General features: G+C 44.8%; 1 protein-coding gene across 14 annotated transcripts; it reads left to right on the plus strand.

The window, feature by feature from the left end:
* The first annotated feature begins 31 nt into the window (after positions 1 to 31).
* Positions 32 to 19,457, plus strand: LOC146338645 (uncharacterized). Of its 14 annotated transcripts, XR_014784874.1 has the most exons (8): positions 245 to 372; positions 674 to 838; positions 1,654 to 1,718; positions 5,912 to 5,976; positions 14,666 to 14,790; positions 15,544 to 15,591; positions 16,514 to 16,696; positions 18,493 to 19,457. XR_014784874.1 is itself a non-coding variant. In XM_084814195.1 (7 exons), exons 3-7 carry the CDS (start codon positions 1,690 to 1,692, stop codon positions 18,523 to 18,525), a joined length of 369 nt encoding a protein of 122 aa, XP_084670321.1. In that variant the 5' UTR covers positions 32 to 372; positions 674 to 838; position 1,689; the 3' UTR covers positions 18,526 to 18,788. The 14 variants fall into 14 exon arrangements, 2 of the variants coding, with proteins under 2 accessions (XP_084670321.1, XP_084670320.1); XR_014784873.1 differs by lacking the exon at positions 14,666 to 14,790 and having other exon boundaries at positions 32 to 372; positions 1,689 to 1,718; XM_084814195.1 differs by lacking the exon at positions 14,666 to 14,790 and having other exon boundaries at positions 32 to 372; positions 1,689 to 1,718; positions 18,482 to 18,788.
* Positions 19,458 to 21,023: the final 1,566 nt, after the last annotated feature.

Genomic DNA, 21,023 nt, shown 5'->3' on the forward strand with positions numbered 1-21,023 from the left:
AGGAACTCGGGGCCGGAAACGGTGTGTGTAAGTAGGTGAAGGAGGAGGGAGAGCGGCGGCGGCGGCGGCGGGGGCGGGAGGAGAGAGCGAGACGCACAGGCCGATTCGTTGGCTGGCGGCTGGCGGCGCACGCAACACCGGAAGTGACGTGTCCCGGCTTCCTTTCCCCCCCCGCCCGCTGCGGTGTGCGCGTGCGCCTACGCCGCCGTCCTCTCGTCATATTGGCAGGCCGAAGGGAGTGACCAGGCGGCTGCTTAAAAAACACACGCGCACACAACCCGGCCATAGAGTCGGGAGGACCGGAAAAGAGAGAGCGGCCTCCGCGCCGGTCTTGTGGGGCGTCCATTTTGAAAAGAAGCCAAGCCAACGGCCGTAAGAGGAGGAGGAGGGCTTCTTCTTCGGGGAATTTTCGTGGGGGGGGGGGGGCGTGTTCTTTTTATTATTACATTTAAAAACAAGAGGAAGTCAGAGAGGGGAGATTTGTGAGGAGGCGACGAAGGAGTAGGTGGCAGCCTAGTTTGAAAGTAGTCGTGTTTCCAATATAAAATGTATCCTGAGGGAAGGCGACGCTCTCGGGCAAAGGCCCACGGCTGAGGTGGTTAATCTGTGGCGGGGCCGTGCCATCTCTGAGTGGGAGTTCTTGCCAATAAAATCGCGATTTACCCACTTGCAGAACCCGCGTGTAAGAGGAAAGCGGCGCTTCCACATGCAGGATTTTTGTTACGGCCTAATGAGGAGGAGCGATGAGCCCGTGTCAGGATGGGACCATTTCAGACTGAGGGGTGCTGAGTTGAACTCAAAAACATCTGAATGGTGCTAGGCTGGAGAAGGCTGATTGGTATGTTGCTCCTTTTTCAAGCTGTCACAATCATGTGTTGCGGGCATGATACTTCCACGCTTCCCCCAAAGTTCTTCCATGCAGGTGGCAGGAGAAAGAGTTCTCTCCTAGCTGCCTGCCTTCACTTGCTGGTTTCCTATGTGCTGGGCTTTTTAAAATGTTGGTCCCATCCCATCCCCCCCCCCCAATCTGAAGTGGTACCATCCGGTCTCAGGTTGACTGCCTCAGAACTAGGTAGAAATCATGATACATGAATATAGGATGCTGCCTTATACAGAATCAGACCGTTGGTCCATCTCGCCCAGTGTTGTCAGCACCGACTGGCAGGAATGGTTCTCCAGGGTTTCCCGCAGGAATTTTTCCAGCCCTACCTGGAGATCGAACCTGAGGCCTTACGCATGCAAAGCAGGCACTCTACCACTGAGTCACGGCCCCTGTATGTTACCGGTCTTTTCTCTCTTACACACCCTTGCACAGATTCACACACATTGGCATGGAGATTGCTTTCGGAGAAGGCTGTTTAGGTCTTTAAAGCACTTTGAACTGAGACAAACAGAAGATGTGCTTGTGTGGAAGCGCCATTTGTATAAACCCGCAATTCCATGTGGGAGCTGCACACAGGGCCAACATGATTTGTATTGTGTTCTCCAGCCTGGTACGGCCCGATGTTTTGGACTGCAGCTCCTGGCATTCCATACCATGGCCATGCTGACTAGGCTTAATGGGAGTTGAAGTCAAAAACATCTGAATGGTACTAGGCTGGAGAAGGCTGATTTGTGTGTTAATTAATAAATAAATGTTATTCCTTTTTCAAGCTGTCATACTCATGCAAATCATATCCTGTGTATAGGATGGTGGAGCTGAGAGGCAAGAGTCCCAGGTGAGATAACCTAAGGCTTTGTTTTCCATCTGCCAGAGGTATTAAAAGCTCAGGCTCCTGCTGAAGTATGAGCTAAAGAGCTCTTGGCCTTTGACTCTTAGACATACCCTTTGCTCAGGGGCTATGAGGTAAGGCCTTGCTGTTTGAACTATTCAAAACCACAATCGACACCATTTGTGCTGTTGCCCCACCAGTCTGCTTTAGAGTCAGCTAAACCACATGGCAGTTTGTGCCTAGTGCTGAATTACGAGTCACCTAAGGATCTTTTGAGAACTGTTAGAGTCTTAACAGGATTAGAGAGCAATCCTATGGCTCTTAGAGTCTGGGGGGCTACAGGATAGTTTGGATTTCTGGATCCAAGGTCGGTGACAGCAGTAATTGAAGTTCCCCACTCCTGGTTACAGCCAGCCTAAGAGAGAACTGCACTGGGTGCCTCTCTGAGGTTGCAAAGATGGCCTTGGAGGGAAGAGAAAGGGGGCATGCTGGTGGGAGGAAAGGCTTATGCTGTATCACCATGACTCTCCAGCCTCCTTCCCGACGCCTCAGTTAGATGGGGTGAAAACACAGAACAGGAGGAGCACTGCTGCTCCACCCCCCACTCTGCTTTGGATGGCTGTAAGCCTCTGAGTTTGAAGGCTTACGGCTGCCCCCATAGGATTGCGCCCTTAAGTCTTTTTATACACTTTTCAGAATTCAGATGGGGATTATATTGTTAAAATCTTATTTTATAATAAATTTTTATTATTTATTTTATTTTTTTATAATAAAATAAAAAATTATTTAATTTAAAATCTTATATATTTTAAAATCTTATTTTATTTTAAGTCTTTTTATACACTTTTCAGAATTCAGATGGGGATTATATTTTTAAATTTTTATTTTAAATTTTTATTTAGTTAGAATAATTAAATAATAAATAAATAAATTAGTAATAAATTAGTAATGAAATAATTAATAAAATAATTAAATTAATTAATTAAACTTAATTAAGCTTAATTAATTAAGCATAATGTTGTTCAGTCGTGTCCGACTCTTAAGGACCCCATGGACCATAGCACGCCAGGCCTTCCTGTCCTGCGCTCTCTCCCGGAGTGTGCTCAAGTTCATATTCATTGCATCGGTGATGCTATCTAGCCATCTCATCCTCTGTCGTCCCCTTCTCCTTTTGCCTTCAGTCTTTCCCAGCATCAGGGTCTTTTCCAGAGAGTTTTCTCTTCGCGTTAGGTGGCCAAAATATTTGAGCTTCAGCTTCAGTATCTGTCCTTCCAATGAGCACTCAGGGCTGATTTCCTTTAGGATAGACTGATTTCACCTCCTTGCAGTCCAGGGGACTCGTAAGAGTCTTCTCCAGCACCACAGTTCGAAAGCATCCATTCTTCGACGCTCAGCCTTCCTTATAGTCCAGCTCTCACAGCCATACGTTACTACTGGGAAAACCATAGCTTTGATTAGACGGACCTTTGTCGGTAAGGTGATGTCTCTGCTTCTTCCTATGCTGTCTAGGTTTGCCATAGCTTTCCTCCCAAGGAGCAAGTGTCTTTTAATTTCATGGCTACAGTCACCGTCTGCGGTGATCTTGGAGCCCAAGAAAGTAAAATCTGTCACTGCTTCCATTTCTTCCCCTTCTATATGCCAGGAAGTGATGGGGCCAGATGCCATGATCTTAGTTTTTTTAAATTTGAGTTTCAAACCAGCTTTTGCACTCTCCTCTTTCACCCTCAACAAGAGGCTCTTTAGATTCTCTTCGCTTTCTGCCATTAGGGTGGTATCGTCTACATATCGGAGGTTGTTGATAATTCTCCCGGCAATCTTAATTCCGACCTGTGATTCATCCAACCCGGTGTTTCTCATGATGTACTCTGCATATAAGTTAAATAAGCAGGGTGACAATATGCAGCCTTGTCGTACTCCTTTCCCAATTTGGAACCACTCGGTTGTTCCATGTCTGGTTCTTGCTGTTGCTTCTTGACCCTCGTACAGGTTTCTCAGGAGACAGGTAAGGTGGTCTGGTACTCCCATCACTTTAAGGATTTGCCACAGTTTGTTGTGATCCACACAATCAAAGGCTTTAGCGTAGTCAATGAAGCAGAAATAAACGTTTTTCTGGAATTCTCTTGCTTTCTCCATGATCCAGCGAACGTTGGCGATTTGATCTCTAGTTCCTCTGCCTCTTCGAAACCCCGCTTGTACTTCCGGTAGTTCTCGGTTCGCATACTGCTGAAGCCTAGCTTGTAGGATTTTGAGCATCACCTTGCTGGCATGTGAAATGAGCGCAATTGTGCGGTAGTTTGAACACTCTTTGGCATTGCCCGCCTTTGGAATTGGAATGTAAACTGACCTTTTCCAGTCTTGCGGCCATTGTTGAGTGTTCCAAATTTGTTGGCATATTGAATGCAGCACTTTAACAGCATCATCTTTAAGGATTTTAAATCGCTCAGCTGGAATACTGTCATCTCCATACTGTCAGGTCTAATCCCTGAAATCTATTCCTCACCTCCACTGTATACTCATAAGGGATATGATTGAAGTCATACCTGAATGGTTTAGTTGTTTTCCCTACATTCTTCAATTTAAGCCGAGATTTTGCAACAAGAAGCTCATGATCTGAGCCACAGTCAGCTCCAGGTCTTGTTTTTACTGACTGTGTAGAGCTTCTCCATCTTTGACTACAAAGGACATAATCAATCTGATTTCGATATTGACCATCTGTTGATGTCCATGTGTAGAGTTGCCTCTTGTGCTGCTGGAAAAGAATGTTTGCTATGATCAGCATGTTCTCTTGGCAAAACTCTATTAGCTTTTGTCCTGCTTCATTTTGTACACCAAGGCCATGCCTGCCTGTTATCCCAGTGATTTCTTGACTTCCTACTTTAGCATTCCAATCCCCTATGATGAAGAGGACATCTTTTTTTGGTGTGTGTTCTAGAAGGTGTTGTAGGTCTTCATAGAACTGATCAACCTCAGCTTCTTCGGCATCAGTGGTTGGGGCATAGACCTGAATTACTGTGATGTTGAATGGTTTGCCTTGGATTTGTACTGAGATCATTCTGTCGTTTAAGATTGTACCCCAGTACTGCTTTTCCCACCCTTTTGTTGACTATGAGTGCTACTCCATTTCTTCTAAGGGATTCTTGCCCACAGTAGTAGATATGATGGTCACCTGAATTAAATTTGCCCATGCCTGTCCATTTGAGTTCACTGATTCCCAAGATGTCGATGTTCAATCTTGCCATCTCATGTTTGACCACCTCTAGCTTACCTTGATTCATTGATGTGACATTCCAGGTTGCTAAACAATATTGTTCTTTACAGCCTCGGATTTTCTTTTCACAACCAGACACATCCACAGATGAGTGTCCTTTCGGCTTTGGCCCAGCCGCGTCACTCTTTCTGGCGCTACTTGGAAATGCCCTCTGCTCTTCCCCAGTAGTATATTGGACACCTTCCGACCTGAGGGGCTCATCTTCCGGCGTCATCTCTTTTAGCCTTGTGATACGTTCCATGGGGTTTTCTTGGCAAGAATACTGGAGTGGGTTGCTATTTCCTTCTCCAGTGGACCACATTTTGTCAGAACTCTCTGCCATGACCTGTCCATCTTGGGTGGCCCTGCATGGCATAGCTTATGGCTTCACTGAGTTACGCAAGCCCCTTCGCCACAACAAGGCAGTGATCCATGAAGGGGAATTAAGCTTAATACATTAAGCTTAATGTGTTAATAGCTTAATTGTGTGTTTATATAAGTTAGAAATACTTTTTTGGGTGCAAGTTTATAGGGATTCTCTGTGTTTATGGGCTTTATTTTAAGGGTACAATCCTATGCATGTTTAGACAGAAAAAAGTCCTACAGCTCCCAGCATACCCCAGACAGGATTGCACCCTTAGTCTTTTAAAAAGCCTCCATTAGCACTGTAGAAGCGCTTTAAAAACCTCATTGCTATCTAAGTAAAGGGGGCAATTTTGAGAGGGTCACAGCACAGGAGGAACAATAACTGCCTTGCTCAAATTTACATTATGCCAGTTGTTAGTGGTCTGTGCTTCTCTTCCCCCTGCAGCTGCTAAGGACCAAGTAGACAGTATGTGGGAGAAATCATAGGACTATCTGTTTATGTTGGAACCCCAATGTCTGCTTTCCATATTCTTGAAACTGGTGATTTAAGTGTATTTCAAGCATTTGTACCCTGCTCTTTACCCAGAAAGGCTCCAGAGCAGTTTACAGATTGTGAAGGATTGCTGAGACTAATCCCAACAACACTGCAAGGTAGGACAGCCCAAACCTGGCCACAAATCCCTGTAATAACCCAGTAGCTTTCCACCCTGGCCAATAGGCACTGAAGTTATGCAGAACACACCACACCAACTAAAAGTTGGGGAAATGTTTATTGAAGGAAAAGCAACAATTGGAAAGGAAGGGGAGAGGTGGTAGCTTGTACAGGAAATTACAAACACGATTATAATGAACATAAAACCCAGGAGTGCTGAGAGCCTTTATATGCACCCCCAAGCAAAAGAACAAAGCTAGCTAGTCTATCCTATAAATACCAAGTATGGGCCTTCCAGGATAGTTTCCAGCCTTCAACACTTCCAAGAACTGTCAGGGCAAAGGAAGAAGAGCCACCTATTTTTCAGCCCCCTATTTAAGACCAGGCCCTAGCAACTCAGGGCAGAATATGTATAACCAATCAGTGCTCAGCCCTCACCTCTGACAAAGCAGGATCTTCCCATAGAACACAGCTGTTACCTCTTTCCCAATTAACAGGGACTGAGCTTGGTCTTGAGCAGCAGGACCAAGGAGCTGCTAGATAACAACCAGCTCCAGGTGGTTCCCTCGGACATGGCAGCCCAGCCTATTCTCACAGCACAGAGCAGGCCCCCATTCTTCACATCCCCACCCCCACCCCCACCCCCGCCTTGGGAAGATGGAATCCCAGGGCATTTACCCCAGATTCTCCATCCTGCTGTTGAAGGCCCTTATAGCTAAACCCTCCAAAGAAGACAACAAAACATTTTCTCTCAAAAAAAGAAAACCTTCATACAGCCAAACCTAGTTGATTAAAAATACTTTATCCCATAAAACACTAATGATTGAATGAGCCCCTCGCTCGGACCTTCTGGTCTGAGCCATAAGCATGTGAGAGGCCATCTGCCAAGATATTCTTCTTGCCCTGGATGTGAGCAACAGCAAAATCATACTCCTGCAGAGCTAAGCTCCAGTGCAATAACTTCTGGTTAGAACCTTTTACCCAGTCCAGCCAACTCAAGGGTGTGTGGTCAGTTTGTAACTGGAACTGACGACCCCAAAGGTAGGGGTGAAGTTTACCCAAAGGCCACACAATGGCCATACACTCCTCCTGAGCCAGAAGTTTTTTTACTCAAATAGACCACAGGGTGAAGTTCTTGATCAGGCCCCTCTTGCAACAGCACTATCCCCAGCTCAGCCTCCAAAGCATCCATCTGAAGTACAAAGGGGGCTTTGAAATCAGATGCCTACAGGATCGGATAATCCACCAGCTTAGTCTTAAGCAGATCAAAAGCCTGTTGGCACTGTTCAGACCGCTGCACCTGCACAGGTTGCTTCTTACACAAATCCATCAGGGGGGTGGCCACATTGCTGAAATGGGGAATGAACTGCCAGTAATGCCAAGCCCAGAAAAGACTGCACCTGTTCCTTGGTCTTGGGCACCAGCCAATCCCGACTAGAAACAATCTTTGCATCGAGGGGTTTGATGGAACCCCCTTCTACAATGTGGCCCAAATAAGTAACCTCCCCCAGGCCAAATTAACACTTAGAGGCCTTAACTTTTAGGCCTGCTTCTTGGATCCTTTGGAACACGTAGCAAATATGATCTAGGTGGGACTCCCAGGTTTGACTAAAAATAGCCACATCATCTAGATACACACAGGCTAAAGCCCCCAGTCCATTCAACAGCCCACTGTTAAATCTCTGAAAGGTACACTACCCTCCTTTCACAACAAACAGGAGGACCGAGAACTGGTAGATGCCCAAATGGGTCACAAACGCAGATTTTAAAGCGGCATCCTCATCAAGGGGCACTTGCCAGTACCCTTTGGTCAAGTCAGTTGTACTCTCCCCCCCCCCAGCTGTTCCAGGAGATCATCAGCATGAGATATGGATCTGGCTGGGTCAGTTGGGTCAGATGTTGGTAATCAACACAGAATCTAATAACCCCCTCCTTCTTTTTGTCCACCAACACCACTGGAGAGGACCGGGGACTATGGGAAGGCCGGATCACCCCCAAATCCAACATGGCCTTGATTTCAGTAGCAATATCCACTGCATGCTTCCCTGTAGCAATATAAGGCATGGACTGAATGGGTGGGTGATCCCCTGTCAGAATTAAATGCTGGGCTAGGGAGGTTCGCCCAGGCACAGCAGAAAACATAGCCTTATGATCCTTAAGGGGTGCCCAGAGCTGCTGTTGCTGAGTCAGGGGTTAGGGATGGGGGAAGAATAACCTCTTCAATCCCTCCAGCCCCTTGGCACTCCTCTAACATGTCTATCACTTCCCCCACATCGTCCTTTTCAGCCGCAAACCAGAACACAACATGGTCCTGGCTAATGTATGGTTTTAACATGTTTACATGGTGAATCTGGGAAGGACACTAGATAATTAACCTCTCCCAGCTTTTGTTTAACCACCAGGGGGTCATCCCACTTCACGGCCAGTTTGTTGGGTTTAATGGGCTTGAGCACAAGCACCTGATCCCCCAGGTGAAACACCCACAGCTTGGCTTGCTGATCATACCAAGTCCATTGCTCATGTTGGGCTTGGGCAAGATTGTGCTGAGCCACCTCCCATACATCCCTCAGGGTGTTCTGCAAAGTCTACATGAAAGCAACAACTGACTGAGGGGAGGAGGCCAGCATCCCCTCCCATTCTGCCCGTCCAATGAGCCCCGAATCTTCGGATTCGTTGGCAGAGAAGCCCATGCTCTCCTGAGGGGCATCACAGTAGGCAAAAAGCAGGAACGGCAAAGCTTGGTCCCAATCTGCAAGGTGCTTGGCGGTGTAAGCCTGAATCATTTGGCCCAGAGTCTGAAAGGCTCCACCAAACCATTAGTCTGGTGGTGATATAGAACACTGTGGGAGGTCTCCACCCCCCACCCCCCAGAACATTAGAAAAGCCATGCTGGATCAGACGAAGGATCCATCTAGTCCAGCATTCTGTTCACACAGTGGCCAACCAGCTGTCAACTGGGAACCCACAAGCAGGGCATGAGCGCAACAGCACCCTCCCACCCATGTTCCCCAGCAACGGGTGTACATTGGCATACTGCCTCTGGTACTGGAGGTAGCACATAGCCATCAGGACTAGTAGCCATCAATAGCCTTTTCCTCCATGAATTTGTCCCACCCCCTTTTAAAGCCTTCCAAATTGGTGGCCCTCACTACATCCTATGGTAGCGAGTTCCATAGTTTAATTATGCACTGTGTGAAGAAGTCCTTCCTTAGATAAAAGGACCAATCAGCTTCATAGGATGACCCGGATTCTAGTATTTTGAGAGAGGGAGAAAAATGCATAATTTTGTACACCTCTATCACATCTCCCCTTACCCTCCATTTTTTCCCAAGCTAAATGAGCCCCTTTGTGCACTTCTTCAAGCTCTACAATATCTTTTTTTAGGTGTGACTAGAACTGTGGGACCCGATCTCCCACATTTTGTGCAGTAATCCAGAAACAAACCCGGTGGTCTTGGGCATTCCTAGACAGGAACAAATGGAGAGTATGGCTTTAGCCAGTGTAGTTTCCATGATGTTAGACAGAGGCACAGCCTCAGCATATCGAGTGGCAAAGTCAGTAACAGTCAGAATAAACTTCTTCCCTGTTTTGGTAGGAGGGGGAAAGGGACCCACAATGTCAATTCCAATCCATTCAAAGGGAGCCTCAATAAGAGGGAGGGGTTGGAGGGGTGGTTTTGGATGGTCCCAGTTAAAACCCCCTTTCTGACACATTGCAGGACAGACAAAAGTCCTTCACTGCTTTAGCCACTAGGGGCCAATGAAACGCTTTCGTTACCCAGCTCTGTGTCTGCTTGATGCTGGGATGTCCCCCACAGGTGACTTCATGGGCTAAGCGGAGAACTTGCTCTCGATAGACCTGGGCACAACCAGCTGATGCTGCAAGGTCCATTTCATCCCACAGCCCTTTGGGGCAAATTCTTGATACAAGACCCCGTGCACACACACACGCACCCCCCCCCCCCAATGCACTGGCTAGGCTGAAGAGACAGCAGCTATGCCCCATTCAGCCTCTTCTTGGCAAGTTTGTAATGTAGGGTCAGAGGCTTGAGCAGCAAGGAAGGTGGGACTGCTTATACCGTCTCCCAACAACCTTTCTCTGCTCTCCCCCTCCACTGGCTCCGGCTCCATGGCTGGCACAGTCCCCACGTCTGGTTCTAAACTGCCCGGCTCGACCAACGGGGTTGGAGGGGCCCTCGCTCCTTCATCGGGAGGGGTAAGTCCCATCTCTTCCCCTGGCCCCTCTAGGCCTCCTTCTTGGATCTTAGCTGCATGGCTACAAGTCATAGAATTATAGAATCATAGAATAGTAGGGTTGGAAGGGGCCTATAAGACCATCGAGTCCAACCCCCTGCTCAATAAAGGAATCTAAGTCAAAGCATCCCTGACAGAAGGCTAACCAGCCTCGTCTTGAATGCCCCCAACGTGAGAGAGCCCGCTACCTCCCTAGGTAATTGGTTCCATTGTCATATTGCTCTAACAGTCAGGAAGTTTCTCCTGATGTTCAGCGAGAATCTGGCTTCCTGCGACTTGAGCCCATTATTCCGTGTCCTGCACTCCGGGATGAGCAAGAAGAGATCCTGGCCTTCCTCTCTGTGACAACCTTTCAAGTACTTGAACAGTGCTATCCTATCTCCCCTCAGTCTTCTCAAGGCTAAGCATGCCCAATTCTTTCAGGCTCTCTTCATAGGGCTTAATGTTACACTGCTCTTATAATGGCCAGTTGTAATGCAGCCAGAAGTTCTTGGTGTTATCATGAACCAGCTAGAATGGAAAGAAATTGGAAGAGAGGAGTGGCAAAAATTGCTGATGTCTCATCTGAGCTAATGGAGTGCCCTGCTTCCTATCATATGTTGCTACAGCCAGATGGAATGGGTGCTGGTTGACAGCTGGGGGAGAGGCAAAGCCTGATGGAGCTGGCTTCACAGCAGAGCTGATGGTGGCCTTGCTTCCCTTCTTTGTTACTGCTGCAGACTGATAGAATGGTTGTTAAATGCAAGAATTGGGCCAAATAATCAGGAAATGTTATTGTCCAGGAAGGGGAGGTTAAATGAGGTTGAGGTTAGTGCTTTAAGACATGATTGGGCATAAAAATGTAAAGATAACATATGCTGGAGTTTGTTCCAGTTTGTAAGGCGCCTTTTTCTAATTCTCAGTGGGAATGTTATAGCGGATTATGTAGGTGAATTTATTTAGTAGTAGTACTATGGATCACGAGCTACTTTCTGTTGATTGTCCAGATTTTTTGCCAGTTATCTCCCTACTCCTGTAAATGTCGGAATTTACTGATACACATCAAAGGATTAGGACAGAAATGAAAGAAGGAATTTCTCAATATTTGAATTCTCAGACTCTTCTGAAAGGGAAAAATACTCTGATGGAGGCTTCTAATCCAGACAGTGACTTATCTGAATTTTCTGATCTGGAAGCTCTTCTTCAGGAGAGATTTAAATTTTGGGTTAAATCAAATATTGGAGGTCATTGGTGTTGGAAAAGCAACTAGTTTGATAAGGAGTGTGACTTAGCTAAGAAAATTGCAAACCATGTATCACAAGTATGGATCAATTAACCAGAAGGTACTCCCTCAGCAATTGTATACGCACAAAAAATACTGTTAAAAGCTGCTGTGTCAAAAGAAACATAAGGCCCAATTAGAACAGTGGCAAATTCTTATAAATAGCTCTGTAGACAATGATTCAGCAACTTTCTGTGCAGCACTTCCCAGGTATCTAGGAAATTTGCTGTTCTATTATAGCAGATGGTGCATTATAAAATGCACACACATGTACATATCTAATTTCCTATGTCAAAGTGAAGAGGGAATACTTTTTTAAAGAAAGCCTTACCATCTGAAGTTTGTGTAATCATTGCATTAAAATTAATTAACTATTTTTAAAAGTGCTGACTGACATTTGGGGGTGTTGTTTTAGTAGCCAATCAAAACGTTTTTAATCAGTTCATCTGACTAAATAACTGATTAACAGTTAGAGCCCAAATTGCCAGATTTCCTGAGGCTCTGATCCTGAAATTCAGGAGGCAGAGGCTTGGAGTCTAAGGGATAGTGCTTGTCAAATGAAAGCATATAGTCAGGTAAGGTTGGGGCAGAGCCCCCTTATGGTGCTAAGACAGGGTGTGTATGGCGCCTGGTGGATTGAGAAGCTGAACTTGGCTTGTGCTTGGTGGCTCTAATTATGGAACCTTTTAGATTTGGAAGTGGAACTTATAGTAAACAGTCACATGAAGCTAAGCAGAAATTAGCCCACCCTTTTTCCTCTCAAGAAGGAGATGAAACCCCGCAAACTTCAAGTCAGTCCCAATACCCAGTGAGTGAACCCTAATAGTAGTTCAGTAGTCAGTCTGGAATTTGAACTGAGGATGCTTTCATTGCTTTGGCCTGGGTGGATGGCCTTGAGTCTCAAGAGTTCCTCATCTGCAGAATAGGAATAACATAATTACATTTCTTACAAGATTGGGAGATGGGGGAGATAAATAAGAGGGGTTTTCTGCAGCACTTTGTGCACTGAAGTATGCTAATAAATTGCTAGAAAGATTGTCCAGATGGTTCTCAAGGATAAAGAACCTTTGCAACAAGTACTGTAGTTGAATTTTTTCACATTTTACCCCCTCAATATCCATGTTAATGGTAAACCCACATTTCCCTGAGAAGGGTTGGAAACATGATTAGAGGTATGTAAAGGCAACATTTTCCCCCTGAGCAGTAACCGAGAGGGAGCCAGCACTAGGGAGAAATAGTGATTTAACCAAAAATAAGTGCAATTGACAAAGTAATTTGAAGAGAAATGGTTTTGTGAAATAGCCTGTCCCCCAACTTTGTTTCTCTGAATCGATATACTGATTCTTCAGCAAGGTTACGTGGGATTAAGTCCCATTGAACTCAATGGGCCTTATTTCTGATTAGACATACACTATTAATCTCCGATTCCCCCCTGCTCCCCCAAAACTTTTGGGTCTGCTTTTGAATAAAATATCTTAAGGTTTTTGGAATGCATTCTTATTTTTAAAAAGAAAGAAATCCAAATGTAAAAAGGTTTTTCCTAGTAGTACAGTTTAAAAATAAGGTTTCATAGAATGACACTGTGGCTGTATATTTTAAGAAGCCTCCTTCAATCACTGCCTTTTCTTTTAGGGTTATTTATTTAATTGCACTTCACCTCTTGAATAAAATGAGCTGCTGGAGGAATGACCCATGCACGCTATGAAAATGAGTTCTTTTCTGTAGACATTTACCTGCTTACTACTATATTTATCATGAAATTGTATTATATGTCAAAAGAAAATTAACAAAATTAAGGCAACAAAAAGAACATACAGTACATAATAAATCAAGATCACTAAAAACACACGAAGGAATTCATTAATTATAATTCTAAGTCTATAACCAATATGGTTATGGAACATCTACAGTAAGATGCCCTAAGTAGGAGCTCAATACCTAATGAAAGAATACAAATATAATTTATACAGTATATATTATAGCATATTCAACTGTTTGTAATCCACCCAGAGAACATTAGTTACTGGGTGGATTAGAAATGTAATATATATAAAGTAATAAAAGCAGCGTGTGTGAGTGTGTGTTATTTTGTGTGTATATGTGTATTAGTCAGAAAAAATATAGGCAACTGTACTTGGCTGGAATTTGATCAAAAGTTTGAAGACCTTTGATATAAGAAATAAATGGAAGCCATGGTGCAATAAAACCTTTCTTAAAGTTAGGATCCCTTGCTTGCTGCACATGCAGAGTAAGTTTATATGTAGTCATAGTCTCCCAAATGTTATGAACCCACTGCTCTTTAGTTGGCTGCTTTGGAGACTTCCAGTAATATGCTATACATGACTTTGTGGCTGTATACAATTGCTTACGAAGGGTTTTATACTATTGCGCTATAATGACAGTGAGTGGCAAAGGGGGCAGCCATTTACATATACTGAGATATATGCTAGTGGGGTCAGAGCTGGTGGTGACTGACCAAGAAAAATATATTGGGGTTGTGGAGGATAGCTTGATGAAAACATCAACCCAGTGTGCAGCTGTGGTGAAAAGGGTAAATTCCATGGTAGGGATCATTAGGAACGGGATTGGAAAATAATACTGCCAATATTGTAATGCCCTTATGCAAATCTCTGGCACAACCACATTTGGAATACTGTGTACAGTTTTGATATGGATCTCAGAAAGGATACCAGAACTGAAAAAAAGGCAGAAAATGCAACCAAAATGATTGGGGGACTACAGCAACTCCCCTAGAAGGAAGGGTTATGACATGGGATGCTTTTTTGATTTAGGGAGATGGAGGGATATCATAGAAGCGTATAAAATTATGCGTGGTGTAGAGAATGTGGATAGGGAGACATTTTTCTCCCTCTCTCATAATACTAGAACCTGGGGTCATTGTATGAAGCTGATGGGTGGGAGATTTGGGACAGATAAAAGGAAGTACTTCTTCACACAGCACACTGTTATACTATAGAATTTGCTACCACAAGATGTTATGATAGCCACCAACTTGGATAACTTTAAAAAGGAGAGATGAGATAAGTCAATGGGGGATAAGTCTATCAACATATCTATATATAACTTCCAATATTGATGGCAATATGCCTCTGAAAACATTGCTGGGGAGCATGCCACTGCACTCATTTTTATGGTAGTTTTGAATTTCACTAGATTCAACAGAGACCTCAGAACAGCGGCTTCTGTGGAAAACAAAATGATGGTCACTCCATTTCTCTTCTGAGAAATATTTCACCTTACTCCTGAAATATAGCTGAATCAAAACAGCTGATTTTAAGGTGGGTCCAATGGCTGAGAAATTATCCTTGTCAATGGTATCACTGACAAGGAGGGAACAAAAATACATTTTCCCCAAAGAACAAATAATGGAAATCTATTGGAATAGCTGTACATTGTAAAAAACAAAACACACACACACACACACACACACACACACACAACAACCTTAAAAGTATTTTTGTTGTATAAAGAGTGGGAAGAGAAGGTCAGTTACAACACTTCTTACTTGTAGATGGAATGTCTTCCAAGCTGCAATAATCTGTTTTTCCATTCCCAAGAGATTTGACAAACTGCTTATTTAGTATTCTGTAATACAGGGAGAGTTTTTTTTCCTTTTGTCCCAGAGTGAATCAGAATCTCCATGCATCCTGATCCCAACAAATGTACTTAACAAGTCCTGTTAAGAACACCAGGATTTGCTTGCTGGATAAGACCAAGGGTACATCTACTCCAGCATCCTGGAGTGGCCAAGCAGATTTCTCAATTTAATTGCCCGCGTTAATTTCAGTGGGATTTACTTCCATGTAAGTGTTCCTTGAATCAGGGCATTTGTCATGTAATCAGGCATGAAGACAGTAATAATCCCAGTAACAAAGGGAAAGGAGAAGCATCCAATTCTCTTGGGAGCTGCAGAGGCAAGAAAAAATGTTTGAAAAAGAAACCTCAAAGAGAAGTTACACTAACTCTGTTGCCCTTATTCACATGAGATAGAGTGAGTTTTACATAGCCTCCATTCTTTTATTTAATTACAGGCGGGGCGAAGTGGGGATTCTTCTCAAGTTTACGTTCACAGTGCACAGGTAGGGGAGATTTATCCATTCCCTTCCTTGCTATGACCACCCTGAATTTCATCCCCATTGTGCAGCTAGCAACATTTAAGTGTGTTGCTGGGGGAGATCACTTGGAAAATGAGGTCTGAAACTTCATGTTCTTCATGATCCTCCTCCCCCCTGCCCCCCATTGCTCAGCTGAGCAGCAAGCAGAAGTGGGCTATGGAGTCTCCTTTTTCTCTCTGCTCAGATGTTTTTGAGCACTCAGCTGAGCGGCCCGGGGGTGGGTGGGTAAACCTTACCATCCTAGTGATCTCTCCCCTGCTTGCACTGTTCAGCTGGTAGAGGGGTGTGTGCAGTTTGTTCACTCTGGGGTCGGTTTCCCCTTTTTTTTATTTGTGATTGAATCGTGGGTTTTCCGACCTTTGGGTGGGTTGTGTTTTCACTCTGGAGTTGTTGGTTTTCTGTTATTGTTATGTTTTGCGGTTCCATTGGTTGGTTTCTCTGGTTGCATTTGCACTCTAGGATTGTTTTTCTTTTCTTATTTTGGTTTGTGGCTGCAATTGGGTTGCTAGCTCTGCCTACCCTGGCCCCACCCACCATTAGCGCTTTCTATTTTCTCTGGCTGCACCTACCGTTAGCTGCTCCAGCCCACCTGACCCAGTGACCACTAGCTGCCACTGGCTGCTGGTGTGTCCCTATTTCCATCCGTGAAATGTCAGAGGGTCCGCTTACATCATTGGAACACTTCACTACAAACATGACCACATCTCTCACCTTTCACCACCCTAAGAGTCTGGTACTGAAGGGCAGGCTAGATATTTACAAAATAAATAAAACATGAAAACAAACAGCAGCTATATTGAACACACACTCACTTGATCTAGAATCCCCTGTAGATTTTCTCTGCCCCAATTATGTTGTTATACAAAAGTTGTTATTTTTAATACAGGCAGAAGAACTCCTGCAAACCCTGGACTGGAGTTTCGGGTGGAACCGTTACAGTGGTTAATACTAGAGCTGTGCACAAATGGCCTCTTGAAATTCTCCACCTTACTTGTGGGCAGAGAAATCTGGGAGACAACTTCACTGAATTTCTCCACGGGGAGGAATGATTCTCAACAGTTTCTCCCAGGTAGGGCTCCCCATTGTCAGGGCTTGTAGCACAGCTTCTTTCTTTTTTGGTAAGGGTTGTGGGGGGTTTCGTGCTTCAACAGCATCAACTGTCTTGGCAGCCTGGCCCTCAGTTTGCATCCACCGGCACGCAAGTGGGGGCAGTGTTGTGTCTAGCTCTAGGGACGAGGTGGAGCTAGTGCTCTGCCAAAATCTGTCCTCCAATTTCCTGAAAGTTTTCTCCCCACCCACCCATGAAAGAGACTTCCATTGTTCTGCTTCATTCAGAATGTTTTATAGTTTATTTATGTGTGTGGGGGGGTTGAGCTTACTTAATCACAGCTAGCCTCCCAGGCTGCCTGCACATCCTGGCCTGAAAAAGCCCCATGGGAGGAATTACCTCATGGTGGCGTAAACTGGGCTTGAATTGAAGTGCAGGAAGCTCAAGTTACAGGAAGCCAGATTCCGGCTGAACATCAGGAAAAACTTCCTGAGTGTCAGAGCAATACGACAATGGAACCAATGACCTGGGGAGGTGGTGGGCTCTCCCACACTGGAGGCCTTCAAGACGAGGCTGGACAGCCATTTGTCAGGGATGCTCTGACTTGGATTCCTGCAATGAGCAGGGGGTTGGACTCGATGGCCTTGTAGGCCCCTTCCAACCCTACTATTCAATGATTCTATAAGCTGAGGAGGCCACAGGCAGCGAGGGAGATGATTGTACAATGAAAAACAGGACACTGGTTCTCACTCCTCAGCCACCTCCTAAGTAAGGTAAGCCCAAGTTACCCAAACCCAACCCATGAGAATTTCTCTGAAATTTCTTTTCAAAAGCAATTTCTCTTCTATCAAATAGAATGAGAGTGGTCGAAAAAAATGTAGGAGAAATTTTCGGCACAGCACTAGTTAGTACAAAGCCATGATCAGGAACATAGAGAGGAACATTGAAAGACATGCTTTTAAAAGGGAAATTCCCAACAAGGGATGAGTGAATCTGTCCATTTTGGTTTCACTTAGTTTCTCATTTTCCCTATGGTAAATTCATTTTGGTCCATTTCTACAACAATGCAAATTCAGGGGGTAGGGGGAGTCTGCATGAAAATTCATACGTATTTTCATGCACATTTCTTCTGATATATACCTTTTTCATACACTTTTCGTTGGGTGCAAGCTTTTTGCAAGCAGTTCTCCCCTAATGCATTTTTATGTGCACTTTTCCATAATATATGCTCTTTTCTGTGAATTTTCCAAGTTGTGAATTGCATCGCAAAATTCTGGACAGTGTGCACACAAGTGTGTTCCAGTTCAAATATACATTTGGGAGGTGTGAATTGAGTAAGTTCATATAAAAATTTGGTCCAAATGAATTCCATTCCTATTCACAATCTGTTAAGCCTGAGCTCTTAGACATAAAGTGATTTAGCTTCAGTGACTAACACCGCAATCCTGTATGTGTCCAGTCAGAAGTAAGCTGCAATGATTTAGATGGGACTTACTCCCAGGTAGGTAAGTATAGGATTATAGCCTAAATAACTCGGGCTTAGCTGGTTCAGTTTTAATGCTACCTAGCAACTCTTCTGCTCAAACCACGAGCCCAAAGCATCTCAGGCACTATCACATTTGGAGATGTTAGCTTTTAAAAATATTAGTCTGCATAGGGAGAGATTATCATTGAGATGTTAATAGATGCATGGATAAGTACCCTAATACCAGACAGAGCGCTGAGAGGCAGGTCTGCCTCGGCTGTTGTCTGCAGCTGTTCCAACCGCAGCTAATGATTTCTCTCTCCATTTCGTTCTTTTCTGAGAACATAAAAAGAACCAGCCTAATGAAGCAGCACCAAGCATCTAAACACACAAGAGCAAGATGCTTCCACTCGGCATGCACAGACATTGGCAGCGGTGGGGGGGGGGGGCGCTTTGGGATTGGTCATGGCTATTTGCAAAACAAACCCAAGATTGGCTGAAGTTAATACAGAAAGACAGCAGTATCAGAGGATTGTACTTAAAGGCTCAAGGTTGCAGGAGGAAGCTTCAGAACAAGCTGCAGTCATCAACTTCGCTTTTAACAACTCAGAGTCAATAAAAGTGCTTGGCCTGCTCAGAAAACAATCTATTCATATGTTTAACTACATTTATTCAGTGTGATTTCTTTAATATGTGGAAAGGTTAACGAGATTGTCTCTAGGTCCTAGGAGTGAGTGTGTGCGTGTGTAGGGTTTGATTTATCAAGTTCAGCGTTTTAATGTACGGAATCATTTGCAGTCTTTGTCTACTTTCCCATCAACCCTGTAAAAACACAACTCACTGTTATTCCCTATTTACAGATAGGAACTGTCACTGAAGCTGAAGTTCACCCCCCAGTGGCTCCAGGGCTGAAAATGTGAATACAAGTCACACAAGTCTTTCTTGAACTCACTGCCCCCATAAACACACCCGGTTCTGGTGCTTAGCACATTTCCAGATTATAACCTAATCAGACTTCATACACCTTCGTATGAAGGTTCACGGGGCCTTTTCTGTTGTGGCACCACAACTGTGGTAGCCACTCCCAAACATGTTTGCTTGGCAACTACTTCACTTTCTGTTAGGTGTGAGGAAAAAGCCGTTTTGTTTACTTGAGCTGTAGATGGAGTACAATTGTGCCTCTTCTTAGGCAAATGCTGTCTTGCTGTTGATTTCAGTTATCAGTTATTCCAGGTTTTATTCCTGATTTGTTTTGATTTGTTGCAAACTGCCTTGGCAAATCACTTGTTCAAAACAAATTAATAAGTGTTTTGTGTGAAGAATCTCAATGCATCAGCCCAAGTGTATGTTTTCCATTCATGGGATTGCATTTTCCCAACAATGAATATAGCTGACTAGTTTGATCTGAAGGATAGCATAGTTGCTGGGACTGCTCATGTGGAGCCTGTTTGCGAACATGTAAATCTTACCAATACTATTTGGTGGGGAGGACGGAATGTGTGTGTCAGGGAGACTTAACTAGCTTCCCCTCCTGAGCAGCTGATTGGCAGAATGGGAAAGGAGAACGCAGGACCCCATTTGGGTCTGGGGCTCCCCATCCAGCAGAGGCCTGCTGCAGCCCCCTGCTCTGGCAGTGTAGAACCCCCAGCAGCCTCCAGGCAGGCATCGTTTGCCCTGGGGAAGTGAGATCCTTTTCCCCGCTTTATGCATCCACCGCCATCGAGACTGCCATGTGTTGGCACAAGTGTCACAGGCATTTCATGATGAACAACTTGACTCCCCACCCCCATTTTGTGGACTTTAACTGCACTCAAAAGGAAAATGACAACAAAAATGTCCCTGGTGGCTGCGCCGCTCAGTCGGAGTACACAAGTGCTCATGAGGAGAACCCTGCTGGATCTGAGCAAAGCTCCAGGGCCCAGTAACCTCCTTTGCTGTAGTGGCTAACCGAATAGTTTTTGGAAGCCCCCATCAGGACATGAAGACAGTGGCCCCTCCACATTGCTTTATGGCAGATATTCCCCAGGGATGGAACTGGCATTAGGTGTTTTTTGTGTAAGTCTGAAGAACAGCAAGGATACCACCCTCCCTTTGCATGCCTTCATCATTTCAAGAGCCTTTCTCTTGTTTTTTAAATATTGTTTTATTAGATATATATCCTGCCTTTCCTCCAAGGAGCTCAAGGCGGTGTGTGTGGGAGACAGATTAGGCTGAGAGAGAGCAACTGATCCAAGGTCACCCAGTGAACTTCATGGCCGAGCAGGGATTGACCCTTGCTCCCCCGAGTCCTTGTCCAACACGCTAGCCATTATTTAATTGACTTTACCTATCTGTATTTCCTAATGGGTGGTGCAAAGCCAATTTTCAAGAGCTCACTGAGAACTTTAGGGGGGGGGGGAATGCAAAGTGCAGAATGGCTATGCCACCACCCCTGCCGTGTAGGGAAGCTATTCCTGCCTCACAATTATGCAGAGGGATAAGATATGCAACTAAGGGCTTGCAAAAATATTGTGCCAAGTCTAAAATGAGATTTTATTTATATTGATTATTACATTTATATCCGGCCTTTTTTCCTCTTGCAAGGAGCCCAAGGCACCTTACACAGTCCTCCTCCTCTCCATTTTATCCTCACAACAACAACCCTGTGAGGTAGGTTAGGCTGAGTCAGTGACTGGGCCAAAGTCACCCAGTGAGCTTCATGGCTGAGTGGGGACTAGAATCCAGATCTCCAGCATCCCAGTCCAACACTCTAACCACTACCCCACACAGTCTCTCCAGTGATTGGGCACAGTTTTTTCCATTGTGGAAAAGAGTCCCAAGCACTCAGACCCAGCAGAGTCTCCTATGATGAGTGTACTAAATCCAGCTGAACAGATATACACA

The sequence above is a fragment of the Heloderma suspectum genome, chromosome 9 (genome assembly GCF_057233095.1).
Source record: "Heloderma suspectum isolate Gila_16-S chromosome 9, 16-S_ref, whole genome shotgun sequence".
In the NCBI taxonomy this organism is placed as follows: Eukaryota; Metazoa; Chordata; class Lepidosauria; order Squamata; family Helodermatidae; genus Heloderma; species Heloderma suspectum.

Excerpts from the sequence above, each read along its gene's own strand:
- LOC146338645 (XM_084814195.1), top strand. The coding sequence starts at position 1,690 with ATGGTGGAGCTGAGAGGCAAGAGTCCCAG. Across the intron at positions 1,719-5,911 it reads CTGAGAGGCAAGAGTCCCAG|AAAGGCTCCAGAGCAGTTTA; the intron begins GTGAGATAACCT and ends CTCTTTACCCAG. Across the intron at positions 15,592-16,513 it reads TTTACGTTCACAGTGCACAG|GCAGAAGAACTCCTGCAAAC; the intron begins GTAGGGGAGATT and ends TTTTTAATACAG.